General features: G+C 47.3%; 2 protein-coding genes across 3 annotated transcripts; one reads left to right on the forward strand and one right to left on the reverse strand.

Annotated features, from left to right (window-relative positions):
* Positions 1 to 3,250: 3,250 nt before the first annotated feature.
* TRAPPC4 (trafficking protein particle complex subunit 4) lies at positions 3,251 to 15,743 on the reverse strand. Its single transcript, XM_083163036.1, has 5 exons — positions 15,523 to 15,743; positions 14,726 to 14,900; positions 10,248 to 10,351; positions 4,742 to 4,868; positions 3,251 to 4,187 (listed from the first exon to the last, which is right to left on the reverse strand). The coding sequence occupies exons 1-5, from the start codon at positions 15,695 to 15,697 to the stop codon at positions 4,109 to 4,111; spliced, it is 660 nt and encodes a 219-aa protein (XP_083019162.1). The 5' UTR covers positions 15,698 to 15,743; the 3' UTR covers positions 3,251 to 4,108.
* A 68-nt stretch (positions 15,744 to 15,811) lies between these two features.
* RPS25 (ribosomal protein S25) lies at positions 15,812 to 20,494 on the forward strand. 2 transcript variants are annotated; one of them, XR_014464017.1, is made up of 5 exons: positions 15,812 to 15,967; positions 16,554 to 16,649; positions 16,777 to 16,960; positions 19,739 to 19,888; positions 19,931 to 20,494. XR_014464017.1 is itself a non-coding variant. In XM_083163037.1 (5 exons), the coding sequence occupies exons 1-4, from the start codon at positions 15,965 to 15,967 to the stop codon at positions 19,831 to 19,833; spliced, it is 378 nt and encodes a 125-aa protein (XP_083019163.1). In that variant the 5' UTR covers positions 15,813 to 15,964; the 3' UTR covers positions 19,834 to 19,837; positions 20,428 to 20,494. The 2 variants fall into 2 exon arrangements, 1 of the variants encoding a protein (XP_083019163.1); XM_083163037.1 differs by having other exon boundaries at positions 15,813 to 15,967; positions 19,739 to 19,837; positions 20,428 to 20,494.
* The last annotated feature ends 2,320 nt before the right edge of the window (positions 20,495 to 22,814 follow it).

Genomic DNA, 22,814 nt, shown 5'->3' on the forward strand with positions numbered 1-22,814 from the left:
TCTGCCCCATTGTTACTCTGGCCCTGCATGGAATTATATAGCACACATGGCAGCACTGCTGTAATTGATGGATCCCCCAGACTCTGTGACTGCAGGACTGGCTCCATCCCTGACCACATGCACCTCAGGACTTCTGTCCCTCTGCTCACTCTCCCCTCTTTTTTTCTGACAGGACAAATCACTCTCCTCTGTATCACTCCGCCTCTCTCTGCAACTGTCACCAATGTCTGAACTATATGGGGGTCTGAACTATTAGTGCCGAAGGGTGCGAGTCTGGGTGCCATTTAAAAACTAAAAAAGGCTCTCACCGCTACAGAGCTAACCGGATCGACCCCTTGGTGTCATAATTTCCACCTAAATTCCACTGTCACCAATGCAATTAACATAAAGCAGTGTGCATACATTTCTCTACATTAAAAATATTAAAAAAAAATTACATATACATATCAGTACAAATATGATATATCACTACATATCTTTTTTTTTTTTACATCTGCATTAATCTCTTGCACAAGAGATGGGGCTGGTGCTCATGTACCCTAATCCCGATGAAGGGTGGGACTATGGGGTCGCAGAGATGCAGCCGTACACTGAATGCAGGCAGATAATTGCATTTATTGCTGAGCAGATGGAACTGCTCCGTGTGCAGCTCAGATTCACGCTCTGCGTATTCATCTACCAATAAGCAATAAGTTTGTCTTATTCCTCACCCCTGGTGTCAGAGTCAGATTGTCACCTTTTATCTGCTTTTATGTCTTTTACATGTGATAATTTAACCAGATATTTGTTTAATATGTAATACTGATTTCTATTGCGATTTTCCAAGTATGATAGGTGCATTCTAATGACTGAATTGTCTTATTGTGTAATCGGGCACATTTTATATTTTATTATAATAGGTCTGGATCCTGATCCTAGGAGCTGTTTTTGGCTTTTCCTCTTACGGGCCAATAGCGCTGTTTGGCGTGATTGCCAATGAAAGTGCCCCTTCCCACTTCTGCGGCACGTCTCATGCCATCGTCGCCCTATCAGCTAATGGTATCTCCGATGGTCTCGTTTGATGGACTGGGTTTTGGTGTTCCAACATTATGGTTTTAGCAGTGAAGAATCTATATTGAAGTGATCATTGTGATGATCCGTTCTCTTCTCCTGGACGATCTGTCAGTACAATATACAAATGCAGATCTATAAACAGCTTCATCATAGGAAATTACTTTGACTACAGGCAGTGTGTAGACAGCTGGAAGTTTTGTTCTGTTCCATGAAAACTGTGAGGGAAATTAACTAAAATGGGAATTCTGTTTCACATTGGATGTTGCTATGGGCAACCAATCAGAATCTAATGCTGGGTACACACCAAAACGATTTTGGCACAATCCCATCAATCTGGATCCAATTCAGACTGCTTGGATGCAGATTGGATGCAGATTTGGTCAAAAACGTTTGGTTGGATCTGAATTGGATCCGAATCCGATCCTACCTGCTGCAGGTAGGATCTGTAAAAGATCCATTCATCTGAATACAGAGGGGATCGGATCGTATGCAAATCGTACAATCTGATTTGCATACAATTTGCATCCAATCCAAATCGTTTTGGTGTGTACCCAGCATAACCCCTGGTACTCTTTACCTAGAAGGGCGCCCATCGTGGTGATCGCGGGCATCGCGGGCAGTACATTAACGGCCGCGACGCGATGCCCGCGATCACTGCGATTTCCCATAGGGTTCAATGTTAAATTTTGTGCTGACCGCGATTTTACATTCAATGCTTCAATGGCCGCGATTTGGCCATAGGAATCAATGTTAAATGGGCTACAGAGCCCAAATAGGCACAATTAACCCTTAAATGTCCCCCCAAATTTGTAACGCCACCCCACGATCCACGCCAACCCGAAGCGTCGCGAGCGCAGCGAGCCCGCGAGGGGCGGCGGTACGCGTCCTCCGACCTTTTCATGCCCTACTATCCACGTCGGTGTGGAGTTGAGAATAGAATAGTGTGGCGAGCGCAGCGAGCCACCGAGCCCGAAGCGTGGCAAGCGCAGCGAGCCCCGCGGATACCTTCACAGTTATACGCGTCCCCTCGCGGGCTTCACAGGTGTCCGTGGCCGCGCGGACACCTGTGAAGTCCGCGAAGGGACGCGTTTACCTGTGAAGGTATCCGCGTTCGCTCGCCACGCTTCGGGCTCGGTGGCTCGCTGCGCTCGCCACACTATTCTATTCTCAACTCCACGCCGACGTGGATAGTAGGGCATGAAAAGGTCGGAGGACGCGTACCGCCGCCGCTCGCCACGCTTCGGGTTGGCGTGGATCGTGGGGTGGCGTTAAAAATTTGGGGGGACATTTAAGGGTTAATTGTGCCTATTTGGGCTCTGTAGCCCATTTAACATTGATTCCTATGGTAAAATCGCGGGCATTGAGGCACTTTACATTAAAATCGCGGTCAATCATCCTTTTTAACATTGTTCCCTATGGGAAAATCGCGGTCATCGCGGGCAGCCGATTTTTATGTACCCGCGATGACCGCGATTTTTTACCCCCGACGCCCGCGATTCCAATCGCTGGCGCCCTTCTAGGTAAAGAGTACCTAACCCCTATTTATTTAGCACATTCTAGAAGATAATAGGGTGTATGTAATTGGTTACCCATAGCAACATCCCATGTGATATACAAATTCTTAGTAAATTTCCCAGTATTTCCCATTCCTGAACGATTCACATTTGTCTGGTTGGAGAGTGTCTTGTTCATGATTAATTATAGTGTCTTATAAATAACTCCATTCCAGATTTGGGATTAGGTATCAGGAGAATGAAAGATGAAATCCTTTTCTTATACCGGTGATATCAGAATCACTTAATCCGACTGGTCTGTGAGGCAGCGTCTATCAGTCCTGCGCTGTCCTCCTGTACCTGTCTGTGAGACCAGGCCAAGTGCTGACTGTATTTTCCCCCAAGCAAAGAGCCTTCTTGGTGATTGTAGTCTGCCCTTTTCCGTTTTTGCCAACATCAACCATATTTGTTCATTCGATCTTTTAGTCCTATGCCAAGCATGTTTAAATTGCTTCCTCTTCCACCTCTGATGGGAGGCTATGCCATGTATCTACTACCCTTTCTGGGAACTAATTCCCCCTCCCCTGTCAATGCATACCCATATCCTAATACTTCTCTTCCTTTGAAGAATGCTTTAGAAATGGATGATTTAAGGCAATGGATGCAGGATTTAGCATATAGAGGAGAATAAATAAACAAATACGTACAGTACAACATTTTTGCCCTTTTTTTATTTAACAGGATAACAGAGAGCCAAACAAATTAAAATATATTTAAGTACAGTTAACTAGCAATACAGAATGTTCTTCCACATTTACAGAGAGACTAATGTCCAGGAACCAGGTGACCACAGAAATGCAGCTCAGGGAGAGCAAGGATTCCCAGTAGGCTGCAGAGAACACACACCCATGTAATCGTTTGGTGGTTTTCATGAATACCCTGACTACTGCATTACTAATATAGAGATCTATGTACTAAGCTTTGGCGAGAGATAAAGTGGACAGAGATAAAGTAACAACCATCTATTTACATGCCATATTACAGTATTTGAAAAATGACAGTTAGGGACTGGTTTGCCGGTGCTTTTTCTCCATACAGGTTTTCTTCTCTCTTCATGGCTTAGTACATAGTCCCCATACTATGGACAGTATTGATCTGTATACATATCATAAATTGCTTTAAATACCAAGATGCCGTGGTGAACTTTTGAATAAGGATTTGTCTATTTTGACCCTAGAGAATTGGAGGGACATCTTTATGTTGGTAGATCACTGGAGAATGGAGTGAGCACAACTTGGTCCGGCACAGAAATTACAATCATGTTTACGGTTCAGCAACAGGAAGGGTCTTTATTACCCATATATTACAGGTTGGAAAACTGCTCTCGCCATCCACATTTGCTTAATATCAAATGTGGGATATAAGTTTCAAATTTTACAATATATACAATGAAGGAAATGCAATATATTTATCTTAAAGGGAGAGGGACAGGTGAAGTGTGTAAGGACAGCAGCTTCCATGGATATTCCCATAGTGGCCTTTATTATAGAGTTCGTAGAAGGCTAGGAGCTGGGTCCGAATGTTCCAGCTTTCTCTGCTATCTCCAGAGTAGACTTTAAGTTTTGGTCAAAGAGCTCACACCTAAGAGGAAAACCATAAAAGAGAATTAAAAAAAAATAATAAAAAAATAAAAAATGTAAATAAAAAAATAATAAAGCTCCAATGAATTAACTGTGACCTACGAACCTTGGCGCAGGTAAATGGGAGGCACAAAAGGCAAATGGGGCGTGGCCTTGTGAGGAGCCACAATGCAGTTAAAGTGGGTATGGCTTTGCAGGGGACGCCAACAATAACCTCACTCTGGAGGTGTGCGTTCTATACAGAGAGATTCTGAAGCACTTCTGGCTCCTTTTCTGTGACCGGAATGCTGTAGGTTAAGATCACACTGCAGCACTTGGCTCCTATTAATTTGGAGTTGCCTTTTTGTGAACGGCCCAAATCCCTTTTCTGATGCCATTGGCTCTGGATAAACGCTCTGGATAAACACTCTGGCTATAAACACTCTGGCTTATTTTTATGTGCATCAGTCCTGGGGGATATTATTTCTACACCTACAATGATATCAACAGTTGATCTCTCTCCAACTCTTAATACATCTTCCCCTATATTAGTTTGTTGTCCCATTTTCTACTCACCTAATTGGCATTTCCAGTGAGTAAAATGGGTTCTTCAGAGCATAGTCAGAATACAGTTCATAGATCTTGCGCAGTAAGGAATCTATGCCGGCCTGGCGTGGGTCTGACAGTACCATGAACTTTATACCTGCAATGAAAGAATCATCAGCTGTTTACTGCTCCAAGAGGACAGACAGCAGTTACCTGTGCAAATATTTGTATTGGCTGCTGGTGATCATTTGTACGGTACATTCAGGATAAAAGGTTGCTGTAGTGTAATGGATGGCAAGAACCAGAAAGGATTTGCATTCCAGTCTTATTCTGACTGGCTCATATGCAGGGCCGGATTTGTGCCTAGGCCCATGAGGCACCGGCCTCAGGGCGGCAGCAATTAAGGGCGGCAGGCAGGCTGACATTCTGTTAAATATTAGCATGGCACAGCGGGTGGGCAGCGGTGAGTGAGGAGCGCCGCAGACATGAATTATCATATGTCGGCGGCAGCGCCTCTCGTCACCCGCCACTGCCCACCCACTCTGCCATGCACATTACATCACCGCTTAGTGGCTGGGTCCGACGGTCCCCCTGCGCGTCCAGAAATGGCTCAGGCTCACTGCTACTAGCTCCCGCCCATTGGCTTCTCTACACACACACACAGTCTATTGGCTGCTGTGTACCCAGCAGCTGAGCTGAGTGGCGCGCAGATCCTCCCTGCACTCAGTCAGTCACAGTGTGTGAGCCGGAGAGAGACTGACGGAGACACGGGGGCCCATTTACCATGATCGCATTAACAATGCGATCTGGGCGGAATATTACCGCCCAGTATCGCATTGTAAAATGCGATCATATCGGGCGAATGTATGAATTTTAAGGGCACAGGGACAGGGCTCCGAAAGGAGCCCGTCCCTGCGAAGCCCTAACCCGGAAGCCGGGGAGTCAGCACTTGCGCGGTTAGGCGTTTGTACCCGCCGACCCCTCTTACCGAACTGCCCTGCTCGGGCAGTGCGATGTGTAGCCATAGGCTACAATGGGCTATCGCCATCCCAGAATGGCAATAGCCCAGGGGTGCGATGTCGGGCTGCCCGATGTTGATACATCCGGCAGCTTCGCATCCCCCATAGAAACCTGTGGGGGATGCGGCCTGTGGCGGTGCAGGGGGGAGCGTAGAAAGGATCGGAGATCCCTGCTGCGGTCCACCTTTGATACATTTAGGAGATACATAATATTTGCGGCTAAACCCCGAAAACGTGTGTTTTCGGGGATTTAGCCGCAAATATGGTTTGATAAATGGGCCCCACTGTCCTAATCACTGTACTAATAAGTGCCTCCCTCCGGGTCCTCCGTGCAGTGAGCAGTCCAGAGTGCTTAAAAAAATATTAAGGTGGGCTACAGTTACATTTTTATGAAATTTATAAATAACAATGTATATACATATATGATTACATTAAAATAGGGGGGGGGGGGGGGGGGAGACACAAAAATGTTGTGCCTGGGCGGCCTGACCCCTAAATTTGCCCCTGCTCATATGGACTTTGAAAAAGGAATACAGATCATCATGCTTTAGTCTCCTGGTAAAATGATGATCTCTTTATTAAGCTTTTATATAGATACTAGGTGATTCATCGCACCCCCTTAATTTGTGAACGTTTGTATTGTGAGAAATATGGTTAGAATTGTATGAAAGATGCCTGTATTGCAACTTGAGTTATAGGTGAAATGTGTTAAATAGAGAGCATATGATTTGGAAGGGGGTGTGTATTGTTTTGTTTAATTAAAAAGCGGTTACAGAGAAAGATGTACATTGATGGTGTGGATGGTACAGTGACATTTGTGGGGGGGGGGCTGTGTGTGCATGTTGTTTAGGTGTGTGTGTGTGCAATAGTATAGTATTTTTGAGTCAGCGGCTCCCCACTGGTGGAGGTCACGACACAGGAAAACAGGAGGCTGGGTAGTGATAGGGGTGTGTGGGAATAAGGGGGACTAAAGAGGAGGGTGGGAGATACTGTGCAGCTTCTGCCAGTGGGTGAGGGTCCAGCGTGGCAGTACAGGATGGTGGCCCTGAGTCATTGTCTCCTCCTACTGGGTGGGAGTTAGGGTGCATGAGAGCAGGAGGCTGGGCTATGAGACATGATAGGGGCATGTGGGCAAAACAGCGTCAGCGACTCCACAGTGATGGAAGTTACGGTTCAGAAGAGCAGGAAGCTGGGTAGTGATAGGGGTGTGTGAGTATACGGGGGACTAAAGAGGGGCGTAGGTGTCCGCAAATCGCAAGAGAGGGCGGGGTCCGCAAAGCGTGGGAGGGGGCGTGAATCGCGCGAGGGGGGATTGCGAATTGCGGGAGGGGGGGGTGCGCGGGGTGACGTGAATCGTGGGAGGGGGGCGTGAATCGCGGGAGGGGGTGCGCGGGGGTCCGCGATTTGCGGGAGGGGGGGCACGGGGCGCGATGAATCAACCTAGTTGGTTATATATTCTTGTAGAAGGATGGTAGGATGTTGCGGTCATTTAGAATGCATTTACATAAACAGTAATAGTAGCAGTAAAAGATCTGACTTAAAACACCTACAGTAAAACAGAACAGGTTTTATATATTATACAAAGAATTGGTTGATGATGTCTAGGTTGACGTGCACATAGTTGTCACTGGAAAAAAATTGCCATAAGAAAAAATCAACACAGAAAGAAAGGTCACCACATGTAAATGTTGACATAAGTGTGACACCTCATTGGTGTCCATGTCGACACATGAGAATGAATATGAAAACATTCAAAAAAAGAAAAATAAATCTTCAAAAACTCATGTCAACCTTTTTCATTGTCGACCATAGCCGTGTCAGTGTTTTGCATGTGCCATTTAATCCTGGGGTTGCTGTGAATCACGTGCGGGGGGGGGGGAGGGAGGAGGTGAGGGGTGTCAGCGAATCACGGGAGGAGGGGTCGTGGGTGGATGCCGTGAATTGCGGGAGGTGGGGGGGTCGCGGAGGTGTGTGGGTGCCGCTAATCGTGGGTGGCGCGGGGGATTGCAGTGAATCGTGGGAGGGTGGGTCACGGGGGCGGGGGGTTGCCGCAATGACAGGAGGGGGGGAGGGGGAGGATAGAAATCGCAGTAGGGGGGTACCGCGAACCACGGGAGGGGGGGCCCGGAGGGTTGGCGCGAATCGCGGGAGGGTCGCAGGGTGCCGCGAATCGCAGGAGGGGGGGGGTGTCACGGGGTGGGGCCGCGAATCGCAGGAGTCAGCGGGGTGTGCCGCAAATAGCCACAAGAAAAAATCAACACAGTGTGTGGCACTTCATTGGTGACCATGTCGACACATGAAAATGAATATGAAAACATTCTTAAAATGAAAAATAAATCTTCAAAAACTCATGTCAACCTTTTTCATCGTCGACCATAGCCGTGTTTTGCATGTGCCATTTGATCCTGGGGTTGCTGTGAATCGCGGCGGCTGGGGGGGGGTGTCCACGGGAGGGGGGGGTGGCGGGGGGGTGTGTGTGCCATAATTTGGGGGATGGGGGGTCGCGGGGGTGGGTGCTGCGAATTTCGGGAGGGGTGGGCGCGGGGTTTGCCGCAAATCACGGGAGGGGGGGGTCAGGGGGGGTGCCGCGAATCAGGGGAGGGTCGCGGGGGGTGCAGGGGGAGCGCGCGAATCGTGGGAGGGGCCCTGCGAATCGCGGGAGGGGGGCGGCGGGGGGCACTCACCTGGTGTGTCTGGTGAATAGCTGTGTCTTTGCTGGGTAACATGGGGAGGCAGAGGGTGTCTGGCACTGTGCATACCTCCCAACATGACCCATGCCAGGAGGGACACAATGCTCTGCCGCTGGACTTTCTTCCTAATGTATGATTACCTCCATCTGTGTTGAACAGGTTAATTGATAGGAAAGGTGATGACAATCATACATTAAAAGGAAAGTGCAGGAGCAGAGCAATGTGTCCCTCCTATGACTGTGGGCTCACTGGGCTGGTTCTCTGTCATGTGAGTCAGAGGCTCCACCCAGCGTTAGAGGGTCAGACACACTTTGAGTGACAGATGTAGCCAAATATATAAGAGATTCAAAAAAAGAAATCTTCAAAAACTCATGTCAACCTTTTTCATTGTCGACCATAGCCGTGCCAGTGTTTTGCATGTGCCATTTAATCCTGGGGTTTCCGTGAATCACGCGCGGGGGTGTGGAGGGATGAGGTGAGGGGTGTCCGCGAATCACGGGAGAAGGGGTCGTGGGTGGATGCCGTGAATTGCGGGAGGGGGGGGTCGCGGGGGTGCCGCGAATCGTGGGATGGGGGGGGGGCGCGGGGGGTTGCAGTGAATCGCGGGGGTTGCCGCAATGACAGGAAGGGGGTCAGGGGTGGGGAATCGCGGTAGGGGGGGTCGTGGGGGGCACCATGGGAGGGGGGGCCCGGGGGGTTGGCGCGAATTGTGGGAGGGGGGGTCGCGGGGTGCCGCGAATTGCAGGAGGGGGGGGGGTGTCACGGGGTGGGGCCGCGAATCGCGGGAGTAACCGGGGGTGCTGCGAATTGTGGGGGGTGTGCTGCAAATCGCGGGAGGGGGGTCGAGGGGGGTGCTGCGAATCGCCACAAGAAAAAATCAACACAGAAAGGTCAACACATGTAAATGTTGACATAAGTGTGGCACTTCATTGGTGTCCATGTCGACACATGAGAATGAATATGAAAACATTGAAAAAGTGAAAAATAAATCTTGTCAACCTTTTTCATTGTCGACCATAGCCATGTCAGTGTTTTGCATGTGCCATTTAATCGTGGGGATGCCGTGAATGGGGGGGGGGGGTGCATACCCAACATGACCCTCTCCAGGAGGGACACATTGCTCTGTTTCTGGACTTTCTTCTTAATTTATGGATTACCATCACCTGAGGGTCATGTTGGGAGGTATGGAGGTGTGGGGCGCTCACCTGGTGTGTCTGGTGAGTAGCAGTGTCTTTGCTGTGTAACATGGAGAGGCAGAGGGTGTCACTGTCTGTGGGCTCACTGGGCTGGTTCTCTGTCATGTGAGTCAGAGGCTCCACCCAGCGTTATAGCTCCAGACACACTTTGAGTGACAGATGTAGCCAAATATATAAGAGATAAAGCTCCAAATATAGGGGGGTTTTCAATGTGGGATTCCAACTGTAGGAACATCTGACAGTCGGAATCCTGGGCCGTTTTCGGTCTGCTCACTTGCAACTCGACATGCGGATTTCAATATTGCACCTGTCGAGTGGCGGACACTGGGCGTGTCAGCGAAACGACCGTGGATTGCCGAGAAACAGCAATGAAATAGTCAATCCATGGCCATCTGTTTAGTCAAAATCCACCTTCAATGCAAACAGCAGCATTGTATAGGTTGCGGGCACTATTTCCCCATGTTGGAAATAGTGGCCAACATTGAAAACCCCCCATAATGTTTAATAATTTTATATTGCAGTATAGGGCACATTACTTGTGTAGCGTAAAAGTCTAGCAAAGGTTGTCATGATATAGTGATGTTCTGGGTAAGTTGCAAAGCACCAACTGATGTGTTATTTGGCTACTGACCTGTCAGAGTCTGGAAACAGTGCAGCTTGAATGTGTCTGTTTCCAGCATCTCAATGCCAGAACTTCCTGGTTCAGGGGACAGCTGAGATCCAATAGCAAATAACCTGAAGACACAGAATGACATTTCAGATTCCAGGTTTCTGTATGTTCCATCAGAGATGGGACCAGCCAATGGTTTATTGTTATTCTCTTCTATCATCCAGATGCTAGATTTGTATCCTCTAATCCAGGGATGGGGAACCTTTGGCCCTCCAGCTGTTCTTGAACTGCACATCACAGCATGCCCTGCTGTTTTATTGCTGGGATGTGTAGTTCTACAGCAGCTGGAGGGCTGAAGGTTCCCTATTCCTGATCTCATCATAAGAAAAAGACAAAAATGTCTCTTGCCTAAATATTAGACTAATGGGACCTACACACAGGGTGATTTCAAGGTATTTTCTAAACAATCTCACTAGATCGCGTAGAAAATGCCCCTACATCGCTGCGTGTGTTGGGGCATAGCGATAGCGCTGGCACATCACTGTGTGCTGAGCGTTCTAGCATCAACCAAAACACTTGGCAAATCGCTGTGTGTGTAGGCCCCTAAAGTCACCTCAACTTACATCTTCCATTTATAAACCAATGTTTACTTCCCCCATCTACCATCTGGGGCAACCTTGGTTCTACCATTTGGGTAAAGATGAAGAAGGGAAAGATAACTCTCTTTGTCGGGGCACTGCTTTTCTATTAAAATATGATTTTATTGATATACATTAAAATATTGTGCACTAACCTAACAACAACACTAGATTCTTATATATGAGTAAAAGAATATTGTTTATACAGAATAAGTGAAAAATAAGAGCTAAAAGACAAGAAGAAAAAGAAAAAGAGAAATAAAAAAAAAAGAAATCAGAAAAAAAAGCACTGGCTGATGTGTTATTTTTTATTTTTTTTTTATTTTCTGATTTTTTCAATTTATCTTTTCTCTTCTTGTCTTTTAGCTCTTCTTTTTCACTCATTCTATATAAAAAATAGGTACTCTTTACCTAGCACGGCGCCCATCGCGGGCATTGAATGCACTAAAAAAATCGGGTGCGACGCGATGCCCGCGATTTCCCATAGGGACCAATGTTAAATTTCTCAATTGACCCGATTTTTCTGTTCAATGCCTCAATTGACACGATTTTTCCATAGGAATCAATGTTAAATGGCCCACAGAGGCCAAATAGCCACCCTGAAGTGTGAAATGGCCCCCACAATTGTTAACGCCACCCCACGATCAACGTGAACCCGAAGCGTGGCGAGCGCAGCGAGCCCGCGAGGGGCGGCGGTAACCGTCCTACGACCTTTTCATACCCCCACTATCCACGTCGGCGTGGAGTTGAGAATAGAATAGTGTGGCGAGCGCAGCGAGCCACGCGAGGGGACGAGGATACCTGTGAAGCCCGCGAAGGGACGCGTTTACCTGTGAAGGTATCCGCGTCCCCTCGCCTCGCTGCGCTCGCCACACTATTCTATTCTCAACTCCACGCCGACGTGGATAGTGGGGGTATGAAAAGGTCGTAGGACGCGTACCGCCGCCGCTCGCCACGCTTCGGGTTGACGTTGATCGTGGGGTGGCGTTAACAATTGTGGGGGCCATTTCACACTTCAGGGTGCCTATTTGGCCTCTGTGGGCCATTTTTTCCTATGGAAAAATCGTGTCAATTGAGGCATTGAACAGTAAAATCGGGTCAATTGAGAAATGTAACATTGTTCCCTATGGGAAATCGCGGGCATCGCGTCGCACCCGATTTTTAGTGCATTCAATGGGCGCGATGCCCGCGATTTTTTTACCTGCGATGCCCACGATCAAAATCGTGGGCGCCGTGCTAGGTAAAGAGTACCAAAAAATATTCTTTTACTCATATATAAGAATCTAGTGCTGTTGTTGTTAGATTAGAGCACCATATTTTAATGTATATCAATAAAATCATATTTGGTACTTGTTTCCTAGCACGGCGCCCACGATATTCAGTCGTATGGCATCTTATGCATTGTATCGCATCGCATGCCCGCATGCAATGCGATTTTAAATTGTATAAGCACCCTAATGGCTTCTTTCAATTTTAAATGGCCCCCCTATCCGATTTTTAATTGTTTAAGCACCCTAATGGGTGTAAACAATGTTAAATGAAGCGGCATCGGTACGCGTCCTCCGACCTTTTCATTCCCCCACTATCCACGCCGACGTGGAGCAGATTTTATATAGTGTAGCAAGCGCAGCGAGCCACCGAGCCCGGCGAGAGCGGCGAGCCCCGCGAATGACTTTACATGTATTCCGCGTCCGCTCGCCACACTTTCTAAAATCAATTCCACGCAGATGTGGATGTATGTAAAGGTCGGAGGACGTGTACCGCTGCGCTCGCCACGCTTCGGGTTGGCGTTGATAGTGGGGGTGGCGTGGGGGTGCTTTTTAACATTGTAAGAACCCATTACGGTGCTTATACAATTAATAATCTTATAGGGGGCCCATTTAACATTGAAAACACACATTAGGGTGCTTATACAATTTTAAATCGTATACCATTGTATATGGCCTCCGTTCCCCTCCGTTCCTACTTATCCTATTGTATTTCGTTCGTCCACCCACCTATTTTTAGTATGTTAACTCTTATGAGCAGGGCCCTCCTTCCTCACGTACTCACCCTACCTACCTCATTACCTCACCTGTGCTCCTGTCCTGTTCTTCCCTTCCTCTACTTCATCTTCGGTCTCCTTGACTATTTTGACACCTACTTCTGAACTGATGCTGATTTTAGTTCTACCAGCTATACCCCTATTTATACTGTATCTTTCTACACACCCTGTACGTTACCTTGTAATTTGTTTTTTTTTTTTTTTGCTATGTACGGCGCTGCGGACACTTTGTGGCGCCTTATAAATAAACGTACTACTATGGCATACGATTTAAAATTGTATAACATCGGCTGCCATTGCATCGCATACCATCGTATGGCTTATGCGATGCGCGCCATGCTAGGAAACAAGTACCTCATATTTTAATAGAAAAGCAGTGCCCCAACAAAGAGTTATCATTCCCTTCTTCTTCTTTACCCAGTATTATTATAGCTCTTGGGAGCACCGCCAACACCTATATTGTGGATATTTGTATGTTGGTCATATATGAAACTCATTACTGTTAGGTCTGTGCAAGTCATCCCTCTTTTTTTTATTCTACCATTTGGGGCAGTGGTGTCAATCTCAAGTCCCTCAAGCTGTTACAGAACTACACATCCCAGCATGCCCTGCCACAGTTTTAGCAATCCATTATATAAAATCTGTTGCAGGGCATGATGGGATGTGTAGTTCCACAACAGCTGTTGGCCTGTGAGTTTGACACCACTGATTTGTGGTGAGGAACCCTACTAAGGTAATTTTAGATTGGGCGGTGTTCTTGAATCCATTGTGGGCAACAGCATCACACAATGACAATCAAACCAGAGTTTCTGATGCTAAGGAAAAGCACAAGCCCCCCCCCCCCCCCACCCCCAAATAAAAAAGACCTTTACACATCAAAAGCTGCCCACACACTTACATTAGATTGCTACTATCATGGTCCCCATAGCCATAATAAGTCACTATTTATTCTCATGTATGGTCTTGCTCAGTGAATCTAGAGCACAATGAAGAAGTGCCACAAATGTGGACAATTTCTTATTACTTTGTTTTGCACACCCAGCAAAAGGCTATTCCATCATGGGCACATTATGGTCATACAGAGTGCACTGGTGCAACGTATAGCTTATTACACACTATAACAGTACACTGTATTCCCCTATCTATAGTACATGTATTCTATCATCTCTTTATGTTTCCCACCTGTGAAATCATTAGCGCCTCCCAGTGTTTGCACTTACGTACTACAAGCCAGTTAGATGTGCAGTCCTCATCTGCTAAACTGATGCCCCTAACACAGGCCAGTGCTGCTGGCCATCGACTCAGCAGAGGAACCACTGTGGAATGTGCTATCCTACCTTCCCATAGGCTCTTACAGTAGTACAGCCATTCAGCCAGCAATGCTCACAGGACTAGGTATAAATATCTATGTGATGAACCAATGGCATGTGATGGTGTTGTGGAGTTGGTCCATCCTGTGCGACACACGCACCATCTGCAGGTAATCAATGCTTGTCTGCGCTACCAGGAGTAGTGTAGTGTTTTTCAGACACAGGGGGTCGATCCTATTAACCCCGAAGGGTGAGAGTTGCCGTTCGGGTGCCGTATTCATGCTGAAAACGGCACCTGCATTAACCCTAAAGCGCACCCTTCGATGGCCCGAAATCAATTACATTTTTCATGCACCCCTATGGAGTCAAACACTTGTATCACTACATTCCGGCGACAGCTTTGTCATTATAAATTATTATTTTTGGACACACACACACACAAGAAAATAAAAAAGCCTTCAGAATCGCTGCTATAACATGGTTTATGAGCACAATGCAAGGACTCACGAGTGAAACATAGATGCCAGCATCAGCTTCTCATTGGAAGAAAGACGGGGACGACCAAAACGGATGGAAAGGGGATAGTTGGATGGGTTCCCACAGAATTCCAAAATCTCTTTTCCATCTGCTGTGTTTCTGCCACTCACATCAATCCCGTTAATGGAAAGCACGGCATGTCCAACTGTATAAAGACAAAAGGTTACAAATCCATGATCAATGTGATTGTAACAAGCATAACTCTTAACTATTGCGACCATCACAAGCCTACCCGTGACTGCCACAAACCTACCCGTAATCCGTGTGACCGCCACAAACCTACTCGTAACCCGTGTGACCGCCACAAACCTACCCGTAACCCATGTGACCGCCACAAACCTATCCCATAACCCATGTGACCTCCACAAACCTACCCGTAACCCGTGTGACCGCCACTAACCTACTCGTAACCCGTGTGACCGCCACTAACCTACCCGTAATCCGTGTGACCGCCACAAACCTACCCATAACCCGTGTGACCGCCACAAACCTACCCGTAACCCGTGTGACCGCCACAAACCTACCCGTAACCCATGTGATTGACACACACCGACATGTAACCAATGTTACCATAACAAGCAGCATACCTAGCTGTCACCAATGTGACTGTAACAGGAGTATCCAGAACAAATAATATACACAGTGTAATAACTGTAACCAGGATAGAATAAAAGACAGAAGAGTAACCCTGAGGGATAAGAGGAGAGGAAGCCGAGCATTACTGGAGCAGCACAGCCCATGTCACCCCGGCTGCTCCCCTTTCTTACCACGGATGCCGTCCCGCTGACCAAAGGACACCAGCACCCGCTCGTCGTGCACCTTGAGGACCAAGTCCAGGGGGTAGCTGAACGTCTTCTCTGTCTCAGAGCGCGGGTTCTGGTTGTCCAGCTGGTATATGAGCCCACCAGCCTTATTCACAACATACACACTGAAGATCGCCATCTTACCGGAGCCTCAGCCCAGCCGGGGAAGGTGGGGCATGCTGGGAGTGACATTTTTCCACCCCACCCAATGGCAGCTCTCCATAGAGCGATGGGACGCACTCTCGCCACGTGACGCAGGCCGCTCCATGGGGATGCCGGGATATGTAGTTCCTTGCTAGAGAGCTGTAGTCCTGTCAGGCGGAAGATCCCGCCCCCAACGGGGTTTCATACCCTGCTGGCACGGAGTCTCTTCCTTTCTGTCCGACATCTTTGAAGGAGCAGCAGCATGGTGAGGCTCCGGGCACAGGGAGTGGGCGATAGAGGGTGCAGATGCCCCGCAGCGTGGACTAGGTCTACGCTGCCGGCGTCCCCAGCGTTCGGGGCATGTCCAATGGCGGCATCCGGACCGGGAATGTTAGAGGCTGGTGAGGATATACCGCGAGCACGCTGGGCCCGGTGCCCCGGCCTCCGTGTAGCGCCCAGTGTAATACAGCTGCCTCATACGTGTGGTGGCTGTAATGGTAACGCAATGGTTAGCATTGCTGTGCGCTGCAGATCACTATAGTACATAATAGTTTATCTCTCTTTATCACCCTTGCATTTATCTCTTGTTAAGGCTTAATACATCTGCCCCAATATTGGAGGCTTCTTCCTCTGGTCTGTGTATATGCTGCCTCTGCCTGAATAGTACATCTCCCCTCCATAGCCTGCAGTAATAGAAGCTCCCTGTCATGAGTTGTTCCAATGTCACTTGGACATTCTCTATATGTTGCCACCCATACTTTATTTCTCCCCCCCCCCCCCCCCCCCCCGCTGCCATGGCAGCATGTAATATAGCGGTACATTGCACACTAACACCCTATTGCTTTGTTCAGCCGCCTAAAGACGACAAGAAGAAGAAAGATGCGGGCAAGTCCGCCAAGAAGGACAAAGATCCCGTCAACAAGTCTGGGGGCAAGGCCAAGAAGAAGGTAAGCGGAGAGTGGACTAGTGCGCATCTGCTTCTAGGACCAGTTTGCTATAATTAGATGTAGTAGTGGAATGTGAATGGTGTGATTGGTGCCTATAGTTATTTTGATCTTCTCCTGTGTTGAGTAGAAGTGGTCCAAGGGCAAAGTGAGGGACAAGCTGAACAATCTAGTGCTGTTTGACAAGGCCACCTATGAAAAGCTGTGCAAAGAAGTCCCCAACTACAAGCTCATCACTCCAGCTGTGGTGTCTGAGAGGCTGAAGATCAGGGGATCACTGGCCAGAGCTGCCCTCCAGGAGTTACTAAACAAAGGTGAGTGTGCAGTGGAAAAATGGGAGATGTTGCTCTCGGTCTACCTCATTTAGTACACTTTGTGGGTGTCAGTATTGTGGGAAGCACCTGTCAGTCTGGATGACATCCCAGCCCTTAGTAGCTGCCCACAATCAAACCATAGACTTGCAAGAGAGACCATATAGTTTGGTCTGGAAGCTACTATGCTGTTCCTGACTGCATGTAGAAACACGAATCGTTGGCCCAAATATCCATTTAAACCAGTCACATATTAAGGATGTGTGATATTGGTTATGGCGAGGACCAGATGTGAGGTTAATGCTGCTTCATGGCCTTCATTAACGAGGTCCTCGTTCACCTGTACAATCTGTGTTCCCTACCACCTGTACATACACATTCATTTTAGAGAGAATTTGTTGGGAGCCAATAAACCTACCGGTATATTTTGGGATTGTGGAAGGAAACAGGAGTACCTGGAGGAAACACCCTCAAGCCTGGTGAGAATAGCAAAACTCCGTACAGTTGGGGCCATGGTGGGAACCGAGCCCATGACCTCAGTGGTGAGGCAGAAATGCAAACTATTACACCATCTGTGATGCCCCAAATGCATAATACTGTCACTTATGTGTGTTGCATTTAGTGGTTTGGACTGAATTGGATGGGAGTGCTGTGTGGAAATACAGCATTGTTTATGGGGGCTGATTCAATCTTGCGTACCACCAAGCTCCCTCCACCCCATGAAGTCTGTAATGTTTCTTGAGTGTTTACAGCAGGCATGTCCAACGTTGGCCCTCCAGATGTTGTGAAACTACACATCCCAGCATGCTTTGCAATAGTTTTAGCATTCTCTAATAGCAAAACTGTGGCAAAGCATGCTGGGATGTGTAGTTTCACAACATCTGGAGGGCCAACGTTGGACATGCCTGGTTTACAGTAATGAAGTTCAGGAGACTGATCACATACAGTTCTATGGTTACCCTGGCTATGTTAATTCTGCAGCCGATAATGACTTCAACTTGATTCCTGCTCACCTGTCATTACCAGAAAATAACACAATAGTGTTAAGGACATACACACAATGAGATATTCACTATGCACAATTTTGTCTATGTGATTTCCCCTTGCATGGAGCAGACTTTGGCTAAATGCACTTGCGACTTTCACTGTGATTTATTTGGTGGCCAAATTCTGTATGTGACAGTTAAAATTGCCTTGCCTGGAGAGTCTATTTTCCTTTTGATACTGACCTCCCAGGCCGTGCATCGGTATCGCAAGCAGCAGAAACAGCGTGCAATTTTGGCTATATTTGTTATGACTTTGACAGTAGTGAAAATCGTAAGGTGAAATTGCAGTGTACACATCAGAACAATAATTTGTTGATACCAGAAGGACCTGCAGAGGCTAGTGCTGCTGGCTGTATGCTTGGCCTAATACTCTTAGTGATGATTCATGATGTATGGTGTGAAATGCTTTGCTTGGACCTTCCAGTTTTTAATATATGAATGAAAGAAGATAAAGGGGTTGTATGTTGTGATGCACATCTTCCATTGGTTTTTAATAATACAATGGCACACTTGTTAAAATCAGGGCAGCAGAATGGCTGAAATAGAAGTTATATAGATAAGCCAGACATTACTTTTTGTGGACAACAGAAGGCTGTAGTAGGAACTACAATATAATCTTGGTGTTGTGAAGGCATTGACAAAGCACCATACACCGGCTGCTGCCAATATTGGTGCCCATGGAGACCTGGTGGGTTGCCAGCATCAGTAAGCACATACACTTGCTGATACCGGTGGGGGCCCTGCTGCAGACTACTCCTCTGTACATGATCAGGGGATGGGAGCTTGCTTCATAGCTGTTCACACTGGGAGATATAACAAATAACTTCTCTCAAATGCCAAAATGAGCAAAATGCTTACTAGATCGCCCAGTGTGTACGGAGCTTTAAGTGTTCCCATTGTAATGTGGGGTACAGAGCCAATATTCCCTGTAAATGCTGCTGAAGTTTGTGACAATGTCGTTGGTACAAAATTAGGTACTTATTTCCTAGCACGGCGCCCATCTCATAGATTGAATGCCTTACTTAAGGCATACAATCAATACAATTGAAACGATTTTTTTAATTGTATGGATCTCATCTTATGTATCCATAAGATCCATGAGATGCTATAAGATAAAAATCGTGAGCCCCCAATAACCATTGTTAACACCACAAGAAATGTCAACGCCAACCCGACCTTTTTGTGCCTCCACTATCCACGTCGGCGTGGAGTTGTTTTTATATAGTGTGGCGAGCCCGAAGCGTGGCGCGGACTACTTCACATGTATTCCGCGTCCCCTCGCGGGGCTCTGCGCTCGCCACACTGTAGAAAATCAACTCCACGCCGACGTGGATAGTGTGAGTATGAAAAGGTCGGAGAACGCGTACCGCCGCCCCTCATGGGCTCGCTGTGCTCGCCATGCTTCAGGTTGGCGTCAATGGTGGGGTGGCCATTTCACCATGGCCAAAATTAGAGTTTTGGGGGCTTTTTACATTGGAATAAATGTTAAATTGGGTCTCGGACCATTTCACATTGATTCCAATGTAAAAATCTCGTAGATTGCATTATCGCATGTATCTCATGCCGCACAAACACATAAGATGCATGCAATGCTTGAGATATCAGCCCGACACATACAATCTATATCGTGGGCACCGTGCTAGGAAATAAGTACCCAAAATTATAATTTTATTTATAAGACAACACAAGTGTTTTGCAGTGCAGTAAAAATTGACCATAAACCTTGTTTTCCCAGGCCTGATTAAGCTGGTATCCAAACATAGAGCCCAGGTTATCTACACTAGAAATACCAAGGGAGGTGATGCACCACCAGGAACTGAGGAAGCATAAGCAGGTGAGTCTATCTGGCATAGCAAGCATGGTCTTCTAACAACTTGCTTTGTACCTACCTGTGACATGTGACTGAAGCTAACAACTTGCTTTGTACCTACCTGTGACATGTGACTGAAGTCTCTGCTCCAGCTGAGGATTTTACAGCAAATTTTGTTCTGTACATTCCTTTCACTGCAGTTATGTAGCAGTGCCATGCCTTGTGTGCCCAGAATGCCTTGCAGTCCGCATTCTGGAGTGTAAAAGCATTCAGAGGTCTAAGACACAGGTTCTGGAGAGCTAACACTGACTCCCAGAGCAGACTGATGTGTGGTCTGTTTAGTGGGTAATGAATGGAACAGGTGTATCTATGATCACTGAGGTGGGTAATGGTATAGGGTCAGTCACTTACTGCAGGGCGATGAGGTAAAAGTTGCAGGGGTCTGATACTGATCTACAATGTTGGCTTTCTGTGTTTGTCATTTTGAACACTGACCTAGTGTCTGCATACCCTTAGAGCTGGTAGAGCGTATGTCTGTCCCAGTATAGTAGGTACCAGAAGGCTGTGTAGAGCTTGCTGCAGATCTGTATTAATACTGTGTTCTTCCATTGCAGGACCTGGATTGGGAGCAAGCAGATTTTCTATGTAAATGATGTAATGGAAATAAACTGTTCTGATTTAGTTGTCGTTTCCTGATTACTTCTTGGGTAGATTATGCTTTTACACCAAATACATAACATAAGGGGTGAACCATGCAGACAAGGTAGTGATACATTTTACCTTTGCCTTTATTGCCAAAAGCTGGATATCACCTGCCCGTGATGTTTGAACATATTAAGTCCATTCTACAGGTGTAGGCTTGGCTACAGGTCAGACAAAGGGGGTATTTAATGGTGTGGCAAGGGGGTTTTCTATGGTGAGGATGGCTTATATTTGCCCATAAAAAGCCATCCTCTCCTTCAAACCCCCTCACCGTATTTAATGTTAGGGAGAATATTCAGTGAGGATCCCCTTAAACAGCGAGGTTTGCGCAAGTGCGCTGCATTTTGTGGCGAGCCCTACCGGTTCAATAGCCACACTTGCAGTTTCCTGGAGACGGGGAGGGAGTTAAATGCTCTGATGGTAAGCTATGGGTACTGCTTGCTGTTAGGGGCATTGGATATTCTAAATGTGAGCTGCTGTGACCTCACTAATTATGCTAATGTTTGCATCACGGCGGTCGTCATGATGGCGCAGCATTCGGTCTGCTCTGACAGGAGCTGCTCACAACATGGTCTCTGGCTAAGGAATGGTAAAGCATGATCTAGTAAGGAAGGAGGTTTCTCTAAAGGTGACTATACACTTGGCAGACTTTGCTAAATTCTGACAGATTGTACAGAGAAATCAGCCCAAATCGGGTGTTTGACATCCCCTCCGACCCGATGCGCTATTCTGTGCGCGTCTTTGAGTTGGTAGGTCGGACGGGCTGTACATTAAATTTATCGGATCAAACTCATCACTGGCACATTGCGGGTGCTATTTTAGCAATCCCAGGTGTGCCAGCGGCAGGGTCTGTGCATTGCTGGCAGATTCTGCTTCCCGCCCGACAAATACCGTTATCACCAGCTGCCGCAGGGACCTTGCTGACTGCCCAGTTGCCAGAGCCCCTGCTGTCCACTTCTACCAGCTATACAGGATATACATGCAATAAATAGCATGTAAATTTGTCAAATCAAGTGCCAAATCTTAAGCGAGCCTGCTGTGGGGGCTCTCAAAGGTAAATCTGGTCCAACTCCTCCATGGGACAAGTCTGACTAATGTATGGGGTCCTTAAGATAAGTGTCTACAAACACCCCCCCCCACCCACCTCTTCCTGCCTGGTCAGGTTCAACAGCCCTAGTGCTAGTAGCAGATCCAATGGTGAGCCACTTTTAAATAAGAATACTAACATTTTTCAACATTCAATGTAGACCATTTTTTAATAAAAACAAACAAAAAAAGACAATTTAAGCCAGATTGATTGAATTGCAAAAAAATAAATAAATTTGGACTGCAAAAGGTTCATTTCTTTGTAAGCTGTACGCAGCAATATTCAACTGAACATATTCATGCAAAGATGTACAGGAAACAACAAATGTTTGACATACCATCCAACCTGATGTGCAGTCCCTTGCTGTAGGTTCAATCTGTCAGATCAGACCCATCAGCTACACATCGTGGGTGCTTTTTAGCACCCATGATGTGTTGGCCCGATCCGTAGGTGTGCCAGCGGTGAACCACCACTAGCACACATCTATATGAATGGGGTAGGCAGCATGAAATGCCCGGGGGCTTTTGGTGCAGGATGGGCAGGCCGCATGGGAAAAATATATTTAAATTACCTGGGCAGTGTGGGTGCAGTGGCAGAGCGGGCAGTCTGGGAAGCGCTGAGTGAGTGGACAGTAGAGGCAGAATGTGAACACTCAAAATAGGTCAGCCGCTGATTCCCTTAGAGTACTCTGAATTTTTTTCGGTACTCTTTACCTAGAAGGGCGCCCACGACTTTGATCATGGGCATCGTAAGTAAAAAAATTTGCGTCGGTCGCATCGCATGCGACGCAATTACCGCGATTTTACATAGGGAACAATGTTAAATGGGTCAATTGACCTGATTGAACATTGGGAACAATGTTAAAAGGCCCACAGACCCCAAATAGCCACCCTGTGCCCCCCCAATTGTTAACTCCACCCCACGATCAATGTGAACCCGAAGCGTGGCGAGCGCAGCGGTACGCGTCCTCCGACCTTTTCATACCCCCATGTCGGCGTGGAGTTGAGAATAGATAGTGCAGCGAGCGGACGCGGATACCGTCACAGGTATACGGGTCCCTTTGCGGGCTTCACAGGTATCCGTGGGGCTTGCTGCGCTCGCCACACTATTCTCAACTCCACGCCGACGTGGATAGTGGGGGTATGAAAAGGTCGGAGGACGGATACCGCCGCCCCTTGACGGCTCGCTGCGTTGGCCACCCTTCGGGTTCAC

This window comes from Crinia signifera, chromosome 19 (assembly GCF_055691185.1).
Source record: "Crinia signifera chromosome 19, ASM5569118v1, whole genome shotgun sequence".
NCBI lineage: Eukaryota > Metazoa > Chordata > Amphibia > Anura > Myobatrachidae > Crinia > Crinia signifera.

What these genes read in the sequence shown, in the direction of transcription:
- TRAPPC4 (XM_083163036.1), bottom strand. Translation starts at nt 15,697, where the DNA reads ATGGCGATCTTCAGTGTGTATGTTGTGAATAAGGCTGGTGGGCTCATA. An exon ending in CTGGCATCTATGTTTCACTC is followed by an intron (nt 10,352 to 14,725) that starts GTGAGTCCTTGC and finishes CTGTGTCTTCAG; the next exon opens with GTTATTTGCTATTGGATCTC. An exon ending in CTGTTTCCAGACTCTGACAG is followed by an intron (nt 4,869 to 10,247) that starts GTCAGTAGCCAA and finishes CTTTCATTGCAG; the next exon opens with GTATAAAGTTCATGGTACTG.
- RPS25 (XM_083163037.1), top strand. An exon ending in GGGGCAAGGCCAAGAAGAAG is followed by an intron (nt 16,650 to 16,776) that starts GTAAGCGGAGAG and finishes TGTGTTGAGTAG; the next exon opens with AAGTGGTCCAAGGGCAAAGT. An exon ending in CCAGGAGTTACTAAACAAAG is followed by an intron (nt 16,961 to 19,738) that starts GTGAGTGTGCAG and finishes TTGTTTTCCCAG; the next exon opens with GCCTGATTAAGCTGGTATCC.